Source organism: Archocentrus centrarchus, chromosome 10, assembly GCF_007364275.1.
Source record: "Archocentrus centrarchus isolate MPI-CPG fArcCen1 chromosome 10, fArcCen1, whole genome shotgun sequence".
Lineage (NCBI taxonomy): Eukaryota > Metazoa > Chordata > Actinopteri > Cichliformes > Cichlidae > Archocentrus > Archocentrus centrarchus.
Window position 1 is genome coordinate 377,353 of NC_044355.1, and position 12,165 is coordinate 389,517.

Genomic DNA, 12,165 nt, shown 5'->3' on the forward strand with positions numbered 1-12,165 from the left:
ATACCTATTCTTACTTAAATTATGTTTGTGTGCTTTACTTAAGTCTCACTATACTGTTGAGTTAACTCAAGCAATGTGAGTAATGTACACGTTTAGCCTGAGAAAGGTACAAGACTAAGTTCTAGTGTGTAAACTGGACTTGAATATTTTTGTTACTGGAGTGAATGCTGGGGTGAGTTCAGCAGTGCACATGCGCAGTACAGAAGTGCGGGAAGCTTCCAGAAACCCTGTGGACTTACACATTGGAAGAAGCTAATCTTCTCTAAAGGTGAGCTGTTCATCTTCATTATGTTTTCATGTGTCATGTATGACTTTATTATTCAATGTATTGTTACAGGCTAGTTTTGCATGATGATGCATAAACGTATTTGCAGACTAATGCTAATGTTAATGTTAGCATGGGCTTATGGGGCCAATATTAGCTAAAACTGCCATGTACTGTATTTTACTTGAGAGCCTTTAATGTTTTGTCCATGATAAGAGCTCTTATCATTAATTACCTGTATTTCAAATGCAGTATGTTAGCATGTTTGTAAGCGTAAACCAGGCCTGCTAACATTCGTGTAGCCTTAATTTCACTCGGTCATGGAGGGTAATGTGACGTTCAGGAACAAGCCTCGAGTGGAAAAACTGCTGAACGGTTCAAATACTGGCACCAGAACCCTGTCGGTGGAAAAGTGGCCAGTGGGAGCCGTTCTTTGTTTTTTTACAACTTTGCTTGATTATAATGCTCTGGACATGGAAGCATGGAAGAAAAAAATACAATGCATTCCACTAAATAAGTGCTCTCAACGAGCTGAACAATTATTTTGTATCACTTATTGTGAAGAATGTGATTCATTTTCTTCAGAAGATGCTTTTGCTTACTTTTATTGTTTTTCCCTTCTTGTAGACCAGTGATGTTGTTGCCATGAGGACTGCTGTCCTGCGATGTCTCTCGGTTTTCCTCGGGGATGATGAAAGAGACTTCTACAATGTCTCTTTTGTACGTATTGCAATTTGGTTTGTTAGAGGTTCTGCACTTGGAAATCAAGATTTTCACCCCATTCTTTTTTTCTCTTTTTTTTTTTCTTAATATCCACAGGATTCAGATGCCGTGGCAGACTTCACCCAGGTTCCCGTGGGATTATTGCCTGTTATTCCTGAAGTCAGTCAGCAACCAGGTCCGAATGCTCTTCACCTTGAACCATCCAGCATGTTATCATTCTGGAAGGTACAATTGTCATGGTTGACACTGATCATGCTGTTTGCCTCATATTTGGACTGACCTGTGTCCTTCATCCTGACTGTACAAAATGCCTAAAAAACACCTTTGACTTCATTCAGAGGCTGATGCTCAGTCTGGTTTCTTTTTTATGCCATTACTTGTATTTCTATGTTTTTTCATATTGTGTATTCATTTAATATATTTTTTTCATCATATTTTAATTTGATTTTGTTTTTGCACTGTTGCATTGTATTATCAAATAAGTTGGTAAAGTTCTTATTTTTTGTTAAGAAGCTGAGGATAGTATTTTGTTAAAAATAAAACATTGAACCTTGTGAACTTATCATGTTTTGTTGTAGTTACTTCATTCATTTAAGGCAATCGGTTTCCTAGAGTCTGCTAAGTAAACTGTACTGTTCATGTAAGTTGGACTAACTTGATGTAGCTAAGTTAAGAACAGGTTAATTTACTTCTTATCTCTGAGTTGAAACAACTTCACTAAACTAAGTTAATTTAACTTAACACGATTAAGTTGACACAACAAGGTCTTAAGTACACTGAACAAGTATATGTTAAGTAAACAAACATAAGACTTAATAGTTATACTTAGTTACATTTTTCAGGGCAATCGGTTTCCAAGATTTTCTTAAGTAAGGTCAACTTGTCAAATTTTAGAGTGTACGTCTCTCTTTGTACTTATTTACTTAAGTATAAGTATAAAAGTAAAAAGTACAGGCTCTGAAATGTACTCAAAGTAAGAAAGTGAAAGTAGCAGGTTGTATAAATGTTGAATTCAGTGAATGAATCTCAGCATCAGCAGCTTTGATTCAAACTCATTTCTGGTACACTGATGTAACCTGTAACTGACCGTGAACACAGTCACTGTGCACCAGTCCAACACAGAGCTTTACTGTAAATACAGTACAGCAAACTGACCTATTTTCATACAATCTTTGAATTACACAAAGTCAGCATACCTCAGTTTGTTTTGCCAGTCTTTACCTTTAAATCTAACCTTTCTTCTTCCTCTCCTGTCCTTTTTCTCCATCTCTGAGTGAACTTTTCTCTCTTTTCTCTCCCTGGAAATACAGCAGCTCTTCTTTTAGCTAGCAGACACACTGTGTAACATTGTATTATATTACTGTACTGTACTTTTACTGTATTTATTTATTTTACTGTTCCTACATCACTGTTTATTCAGTGTATAGGTGCACATTTTCTGCTATAAGCTCACATGTTGCTAAATGCAGCGATTTGATTGGTCAGATGTTTGTTTGCGAAAGTCAGAAAAATCAAACTTGATCCAAAAAAATAATAAATGCCACAAATTTGTCCTGTGAAATGACACGTTCGGTGTGAACAGCTGCATTGAAAACAGGTAAGTCGAAAAAATATTTTTAACACACGAAATTTACGCGTCCGGTTTGTAAAGGCCTTTCCACAGGTATGGGAACCAGTGAAGATTGTGGCTTTAATTTTAGCAGCCATGTGTCATGTGACCGAGACAAGGTTGTGACACGTGTCAAGAGTGAGTCATAGACAGATCTAACGGAGAGAATCTGCCCATTTTTCAAAATAAAATGTCGTTCAGACTCATAATAATTAAAACAGAAAAAAAATTTTTTTTTTTTCACCAAATGGCCTATGCGCTGGTATCTGGGGATATCTGATTTAAATTACATGACAAAAGGTTGTCTTAATTGAAGGGGAAAGCAAAATTTTTAAAAAGTAACTTAAAGGGCCAAATTGTATTATACTTTTGACATCAATTCACATCCTGGAAGCGGTGGGACGGGGGCCAGAAGGGGCCTGCGGGCCGGGCGTTTGAGACCCCTGGACTAAATAATGCTGAAGAATGTAATAATGTGTCCTGAAAGCTCCTTTATTCATTATAGATGCAAAACAATATAATTTTAAGATTTAAAAATGGACACCCCCTCACATCTGTCAGCCCTCCCCAACTGAATGAGACACGGGTGGTCACTGGTGCCCTCTGCTGGTGATCAACAGAAACATTCACCCATTCTCTTCCTCCGCCTGTTCAGGGTCGTGGGGGGGTGGGGAGGCTGGAGCCTATTCCAGCTGTCATAGGGCAAGAGGCAGGGTACACCTGTACAGGTCACCAGCCTGTCGCAGGGCTAACACAGAGAGACAGACTCACATTCACAGAGTAGATAAAATAGAAACTGAAAAATGCAGATTATGTCGCATCTCTTTATTTCCACTTTCAGATGAGTTTACAGACTGATGAATGAACTCATGATAACTCGTATGAATATTTAACAACCCAAACTGCACACAGAAATACAGACGTTAAGATCACTGAGCAGAAAGCATCACTTCCTCCTCCTTTTCTTCATCACTTTGCAGCCTCCCGTCAATCAAAACAGGGCGGAGCAGAGCTCCTGCAGCAGGTCCACATTCAGGTACACTCGGCAGAATGTGAGGAAAACGCCGAGAGACGAGAACCCGATGAGAACCCAGAGAATCTGAGCGCTGAAATAAAGCGGAGCCAGACTGAAAGAGACCAGAGACATGAGCGATGTTAACCTGTCTACCTGTGACACACCTGTGCAGGCAGAAAAACACATTAAATCATTTACAAAAGGCAGGAAGCTGTGTTTTTTCCACCTCTTTGAATACACATTATATTTTAACCACTCGCTGTGTATGACAGATTTTTAGGACCCCATATTTTACCTCAACATGAATGTTAGTGTTCTGACCACCACATTGGTTTATGGAGCCAAAAAACACCAATGGGTGACATCATGGTGGCCCCACCTGTCCATATACAGTCTGCTGTACTGCATTTGTCTGTACACACCACACAACCTTTGATTTAGATCAAGGCTACGCCATCCTCATCTCATCAGTTCAAAACAGAAATAAGCTCAGCTCTTTTTCAGTGTGAGCAGCTCTGCAACATTTTTTGATAGTTTGTTGGACTGATGGTGGCAGCTGGGCATTTTAAGAGAACGATCAAGTCAAAGTGTTGAACTTTGAAAATATAAAGTTTGATGCTGATGCATAAAGGTCCTGACCTTCGGTTATGATAAAACGGTCCTGCTCTGGCTTCACTGGTTTTAAGCATTGAGTGTATTTATAGTAGAGGTTTTCATGGCTCTTACCGTCCTTGCGCGGACTCAGAATACCCTCGAAAGTAATTGAAGCGTCCATATAAATAAAGCAAACCGCAGACCGAAGACAGACCTGAAACACACAGATACACCTTTGCAGCCTGATAAGGTAAATATTGAGGGTATACACGTTACCGCTGATGCAGCAGCCCATGCGGCTTCTGTTGGCTCACCTTGGCTGAAGAAGACTCCGGATGTCCACAACACAGTGATGAAGATGGGGAAGTACTCAGAGCAGTTTGCTCTAAACACAAAGGACAGTTTAAAAAATTCAGCTTGAAGTGATGACAACAATAAACCAAAAATAAGTGATAACACACTACACACAGCAGCCTCTAAGGGGTGCCAGAGACCTTGTTATTATCCTAATTTATCAGGTGAAGTTTTGAACATGTGGCGGTACTCTGGTGTGAGCCCGTGCACCTTTTCTCCTTGTTAAGTTAGGTTATTGGGGTTCCTGGGGGAGATCGTTACTGTGGAATAAAGATCACATGATAAAAAGTCTAAATCTGGAACATAACCTAAAGTTAAACAGTCTTCACACCAAAATGAAATAACTGCCCTTATGGGGACTTTTCCTACCCCCCCCCCCCCCCCCCCCCCCCCCACCACCACCAAAATTGAAGGGTCCCCACAGAGTGGGTGTCACATGTGTGTCCCCATATGGCAGTAATACAAGTACAGACACACAAAGACACACGGACTGACTGAGCTCTGAAGATCCTCTCGAACTCTGGCGGTCCAGAGGTGGTGGGTGGAGACACCGAGTACTTCCTCCTGGCATAAATCACCTGGAGAGAGAAATAAGCTAAACACACACAAAGAAAACAGCTTAATGAACATTATATTTTTATTACATTAATAAATCAGTTTATTCTTTAAATGGGTTAAAAATGCCATCAGAGAGCCGCCCACAGACCAATGTACACACCATGTTTGTCATCTATGCAAATTGAATTTGTAAAAATGGGAAAATAAAAGCAGGGAAGCAGTGAGTGGAAGCTGCCAAACACAACAAAACAATTCAAGCGGCTTTAAATAAGGCAAATATCAAACATGTAAACAGAAGAGCAGCTGAACTACAGTGCAGAACATGAAATATCATTAAGAGAAAAAAAAGGTTAAACTTCTTTTCCTGCAGATTTATAATTCTGGAGGCGTGGTCTAAAAACAACTGTTTATGGCTCATGTTCATAAACATAAACAGGATGGGAATAAACAGAATTTAACCCAGTAAGAACCTCATGAAGCAGGTTTCACCACCTCCAGTCACGTCCCAGCACTCCCCTCTTACCTTGCTCCAAGACGCCCAGCAGGGTCACGGCGCCGAGGCCGACCAGCTCCTCCATCATTTCCACAGTGAGTCAGACAGGTGAGACACACCTGCTCTCTGAGAGCACAGGCAGAAGTGCAGGAAACAGAAGTCCAGGAAACAGGTATTACAGCACAGGTAACAGGGAGGGGCCGGTCCTCAGGCCCTTTCCCAACAATAACCCAGAGTTTGGTTGGCTAAGAGTGACGCAGTAAAGGGTCCATGATGTTCAAACAGGTTCAGGTGACTTTATTTGTACCTACAGGTAGATTTGGTGCACAGTAGATGAATCATCTGTGATCACTGCACATTTTTAAAACAAACACACGTCAGATGCACAAACATAACACAAGGAAGAGAAATAACAATGAGGAGAAAATCCACACAGCATCATGCAGGAAATCAAAAATTAGAAGCTCTTTATCCCGGTGATGAACTCAAAGAAGCAGCCAGCCCCTGTACCTGTGCAATTACAGGTGTGCTGGCTCAGCTCACTCACCAATCAGCTGTTAGACCAGATAAATATCCAAACCAGGACCCGAGGAAAAGCTCGATGAAATAAACCTGTCATGGTTTCCTCAAACAGGACAGACGAAGCTGCTTTACACACAGTTTGCCTCAGTTCAGTTTTGGGAACAGGTTCCAGCACCTGAGCCCAAACGAAGGACCGAGCCATAGCTGCTCTCATTATCCCAACCACAACAGCTACCTGCACACTTTCAAGTGGTTGTGTTTTCATAGAAAGACAGAGGTGGCAAAAGTACTGACATTCTGTACTTAAGTAGAATTACAAGTACTTGTGTTAAAAACTACACTGGTAGTTGAAGTACTGGTTCAACTTCTTTACTACAGTAAAAGTAAAAAAGTACAGGCTCTGAAATGTACTCAAAAAAAGTAAAAGTAGTTCTTTGGAGGACGTTTACCTGCTATTTTTCTGTAAAGCTAACTGAACCTCATTATATATTATTGTAATAAAATAATACCTGAGAGTAGAAACATTATTCCAAAATACATTTTATTCCTAATGAGTGCACTCAGCTTGAATCTGTTCTGTAGGACACAAACTGAAAGTGAATTTAAACACAGCTCTATTCTCTGTGTCCTCCATAGTAGAGGGTGACTGTGCCTCCACCTAAACACCAACATGAGGATACTCAGGGGTTACAGTGGGACTCAGAAGGTGGAGGAACCCTAAGATCAGCTGTAGTGGTTCTGCATGGGGAGAAGAATCACAGCTTTCTATTGTAGCTGCAGTAAATGATGTTGGTGTGCAGGCTGTGATCAGCTGACCTGCTGCTGCTGCTCTTCTTCCTCTTTCTCCATCTGAGTGAACTTATCGCTCATTCTTTGCTCTTCCTGGAAATACAGCAGCTCTTCTTTTAGCTAGCAGAAAAACTGCAGACACTTTTTGTACTTTACATTTTCTGTCACTCATTTTCCTCACCGTTCCCGCGTGTAGCCTTTGTGAAAGGGCAACTTCCTCTAGCTTTGCAGGAGCAACACTGTGCAGCACCGCTGACAAAAACACACAAAATATATAAAAAGGTAAAAACAACTAATAAAATTAGGCAAATGTCAGTGCAAGTAAAATTCAGTAAGCAATATGTATACATGCTTATATGTATAAATGGTGAGTGCAATAGACAGTAATAGTGGTATTAAATATGATAGTGGCTATTACTGGACAAGTATAATTATCTAGTACTCAGCAGTGACCTGACACAGCGAAGAAGAGTTGTACAATGAGACTGTGGTTCGTACAAATGATCTCGTGTACTGTCCCTCACTACAGTAGAGCTGAAGTCTGTTGCTAATTGTGCTCCTCTGTCTGTCCAGTAGATTATGGAGGGGGTGTGAAGTGTTGTCCACAATAGTCATAAATTTATTAAGTGTCCTCCTTTCCACCCTCACCTCGAAATTGTCCAGAGAGCAGCCGAGGACTGAGCCAGCCTTCCTAATCAGTTTGTTGAGCTTGTTTGTGTCTCCACATCTGATGCTACATCCCCAGCAAACAGCTGCAAAGAAGATAGCAACAACAGACTGGTAGAACAGCATCAGCATCTTGCTACACACACTGAAGGATCTGAGCCTCCTCAGAAAATCAAGTCTGTTCATCCCCTTCCTGTACACAGCCTCTGTGTTGGCCTTCCAGTTCAGTTTGTTGTCAAAGATGACACCAAGGTATTTGTATGTTTCCACCTGCTCAACGTCTCTGATCCTTGATGGTAGTAGGGCTGATCATTGTTCTCTTCTTCCTGAAGTCCATCACTACCTCCTTGGCCTTGTTTACATTGAGCAGCAGATGGTTCATATTTCACCACTCAACAAAGCTATCACCACCTTCCTGTACTCACCCTCCTGACCATCCCTGATGCATCCAACCACAGCAGAGTCATCGGAAAACTTCTGAAGACGGCACAGATCTGACTTGTACTGGAAGTCGTTAGTGTACAGGGTGAAGAGGAAAGATGAGAGTACTGTTCCTTGTGGTGCTCCAATGTTACTAAGACCTCAGATTGGCATGTTCCCAGTTGCACATACTGGGGTCTGTTGGACAGACCCCAGGTGATCATGGACTTGTCCACCTGCATTCTTTCCATGTTCTCTCCCAGTCTGAGAGGTTGGATGGTGTTTAATGTGTTAGAGAAATTGAAGAAGATGATTCTTAAAGTGGAGTTGTTCTGATCCAGATGTTTGTGTGCCTTCTGTACTAAGTGGATAACAGCGTCATCCACGCCTACCTGATGCTGATAAGCAAACTGTAGTGGATCCAGGAAAGGGCTGACTATAGGTCTAAGATGTGACAGCACTAGTCATTTTAGGACCTTCATATCTGCTCTGACACATTCATGAAGGATAAATTATAAAGGTGAGAGCACGAATCCCTGTGGGAGGAAGTCGAGGAGCAGACCTGATCTCTCAGGACCCTGTTTAGTTAAAGAGTCCAGAAACAAGATTCTTACTGAGGCCAAATTATTTTCAAGTCTTTGATTAAAATCTGTATTTGCAATTTCTCACTGTAGTGTTAAATATGAAGTTCAAAGACCTGCTGAGAGAGAGAGATGCCATCATTGGGCTGAAAAACCAAAATAAAACCAAGAATCTGCTTCATCGTTTAAAGGACGACTGCACTGAGCAGCTCAGCAGCACTTAAACAGCTTCAGACACCTTCATGAATGGAAATAAAGAGTTTATAACAAGGTGCAAACTGCTGGTTACACTCGGGAACAGGAAGCTCGGATTAGACTCCAGCAGAAACATCTCAGAGGCCTGGGAAAAATCTGTGGACAGATGAAATCAAGATGAACTTGGAGCAGAATGATGGGGAGAGGAATCATGATATGAAGCATCGAGGTGATGTGGGCGTGACCCGGCTCACTGGTGTCTGTTGATGATGTGACTGACAGAAGCAGCAGGAAGCGGTCAGTCACACAGAGCAGGTGATAACGAGCCGAAGCACAAACACAAGTTTCTCCAGGCAAAGAAACGGGATGTTCTTCAGTCACCTCCATGAGAGTGAATGTTAGATATTATTCAGCTTAATGACATGAACTGAAGTAATAACTGTAGCTAAAGGGTAACTAAATACAAGATAAAGAGGAGTGCTAAAATGAACAGCTGCAGGTACCTGAGACAGGATCCGTTTAATATTTTGAAGCCATTTAAAAGTGTTTAAACCAGCAGCACCAAGCAGCACATTTCCTCCAAATGCTACAAGCATTTTACCAGATTTCAGCGGTTTAGATGAATGTGTTAGTGTTAGAATTCTGTTTATGATTGAATCCAAGCAGAATTAAAACATATTTCAGATAATCTTTAGAGAAGTCTGAAGTTCCCCAGAATTATTTTTGTATCTTTACCAACATGCTCGTCTTACACGCTCCAAATGAGGTCAGCTGGACTCCTTCCAGGGCTGTTAGCATCCTTCAGTCTCTCTGAACCTTCAGGTGCATGACTGAGCCTGTCCTGACGAGCTCAATCTCCTGTTCAAAGAGCCACACCCCTATTTTTTAATTTTAATTTATATATATATATATATACACACACACACAGACACACACATATATACATACATAGAGATATAGATATATATCTCTCTTTCTCATATTTATATAGATATAGATATAGATATAGCCAGTAAAGTGTGAAATAGGTGCAGAGATTTACAGAAATGTAAAGAGACATGTTAATCCAGCATACAGGACAAAGACAGTTTGTACAACTCTAACGAGCTTGAAAGTCAATGTGTTTCTGTGACGACCATTATTCCCTCGGAGGCAGCTTCCTGTCAGTGCTTTAAGTCTGCAGGAACAGTTCTCCAGGCTTCTTGAAGGACATTCAAAGCTCTTCTTTGGACGTTTCAGCCTTCAGATGATCCCAAACTAGTGATGTTTGATACCACAGATTTTCTTTCCGATCCAATACTGAGTAAAATTCAAGCTGGTATTGGCGATACCGATCTGATACCGATACTTTGTGCAAAAATCTTAAATGAAATAAAATCACAGGGAAAAATAAATGATAGTATTATTCAACACTGATTGCTTAGTCTTATTTAGATTGAACTATATGGAGTCTCTCCAAATAGCCTACAATATCAGAATATAAACATCAAGTGTTTGTGTTCCAGTCATTGGGTGACTCAAATTAAAATTACCAGTAAAACATTTTAATAAATAAATGTCAATAATTGCATGTTTGTCGATATACCTATATTTCACAATAATAAATGAGCTATATTTTATTGGTAAAATTTTATTTTTTTAATTCATCTTTTCTAGTATATATTTTTTATATTCCACCATAGCAGTTTTTATCACAATTGGTCTTAAACCACTTTCAGTTATCTTACATTTTAGGAACGCTTACTTGAATAAATCTAGGCTTTTTTACCTCTGTGAGATTATCTCACGTAGGGATGTTACAAATATTAGTCCAAGCTGAAATCATGCAGCCATGTGGTGAAGCACGTGTTTATTTCATTACTTATACTATCTTAATCTGTCCAACTCAAACAGCGACTGTGCTTATTGCCCCTTGAAAGTCTCCATTTCTTTTCTCTGTACATGCCTGCAACACCAAAGGACTCGGTCTGTCCTGCCCTAGCAGCAGCACCTGACATTTGGCTCTCCTCCTCGGTCTGCGTCATCATGTATGCCTTGTATTCAGTATTGTGTATTCTGTTCTGTGGAACCAGTTCCCAGCTTGGATTCTGGAGACAGACACCCTCTCTATTTTTAAGATTAGGCTTCAAACTTTCCTTTATGATCAAGCTTATAGTTAGGGCTGGATCAGGTGACCCTGAACCCTCCCTTAGTTATGCTGCTATCCGGTCTTTAAGTGATGACGTAGAATTCCATTTTTGGGTCCAAACTCTCCTGTGTTCAATACTCAGCAATGCTGTGTCCCTCGTTGTTTTGACCGATCCAAATGCAATAGCGAACAGTGACTGGGCTGCCATTGCTGTCCATTTATGGGCACCTGGACCCAGAAGTGACGTCAGACTTAAAGACCGGATTGGCCTAGGCTGCTGGGGGGGGTTCCGATAATGCACTGTTTCTTTTCATTCACCTTATTTACTTTGTTTATACTCCACTCTGCATTTAATCATTAATTATTATTAATCTCTGGCTCTCTTCCACAGCATGTCTTTTCTCTCCCCTCAGCCCCAACTGGTCTCATCAGATGACCCCCCCTCCCTGAGCCTGGTTCTGATGGAGGTTTCTTCCTGTTAAAGGGAGTTTTTCCTTCCCACTGTCACCAAGTGCTGCTCATAGGGGGTCGTTTAGACTGTTGGGTTTTCTCTGTATTATTGTAGGGTCTTTACCCACAATACAAAGTGCCTTGAGACGACTGTTTGTTGTGATTTGGTGCTATATAAATAAAATTGAATTATTCTGAGGGGGTTAAAAAGTTGTGTGTTACCACGTGTGGAGCTAAAACAGCTCCACACGTGACCATTTGCCATTGTGTCTATGTTTGAGTGAGTGAGCAGCAGCACGCTGTGCTTGGGCATTACGTCCTTATGCATTACACACTTACCAGGTGGAAGAAAAAGTAGTTCCCATCAACCCAGTCTCATTAGGCAAGATCGCAATAATTTAGTTACTTTCTAACATGTTCTTGATAAGATACATTATCTCAAATGACTGAAGTATTGAAAGTATCGATACTTGGATTTGAGAATCAATTTTAAAGCGTAAAGGTCTGGTATTGGAAGTATCGATATTTCAGTGTCGATGCACACATCACTATCCCACACTGCTTCAGTAATGCTGAGGTCTGGGTTCTGAGGAGGTCGATCCATGACTGAGTGTTCACCTGTTTTTATAGCCAGGTGGGCTTTTACTGCACTGCAGTGTGTTTGGGATCATTGTCATGCTGAAAGATGAAGCTGCTGCCAATCAGAAGCTTTCTGGATGGTGGATCAATAGTAATTTTCTGCATTCATAATTCCATCAGTTTAAATAAGATCTCCAACTCCAACCATGACTGAGCCTCCACTG

The 12,165-nt window shown here is 40.8% G+C and overlaps 1 protein-coding gene and 1 long non-coding RNA gene across 2 annotated transcripts; one reads left to right on the forward strand and one right to left on the reverse strand.

Annotated features, from left to right (window-relative positions):
* Positions 1 to 210: 210 nt before the first annotated feature.
* LOC115786465 (uncharacterized) lies at positions 211 to 1,380 on the forward strand. The gene is made up of 3 exons (XR_004020425.1): positions 211 to 268; positions 893 to 985; positions 1,085 to 1,380. It is a non-coding gene; the product is annotated as an uncharacterized LOC115786465 (long non-coding RNA).
* Positions 1,381 to 3,454: 2,074 nt separating this feature from the next.
* On the reverse strand, positions 3,455 to 5,933 carry ltc4s (leukotriene C4 synthase). The gene is made up of 5 exons (XM_030740079.1): positions 5,642 to 5,933; positions 5,056 to 5,155; positions 4,521 to 4,591; positions 4,339 to 4,420; positions 3,455 to 3,724 (listed from the first exon to the last, which is right to left on the reverse strand). Exons 1-5 carry the CDS (start codon positions 5,697 to 5,699, stop codon positions 3,589 to 3,591), a joined length of 447 nt encoding a protein of 148 aa, XP_030595939.1. The 5' UTR covers positions 5,700 to 5,933; the 3' UTR covers positions 3,455 to 3,588.
* Positions 5,934 to 12,165: the final 6,232 nt, after the last annotated feature.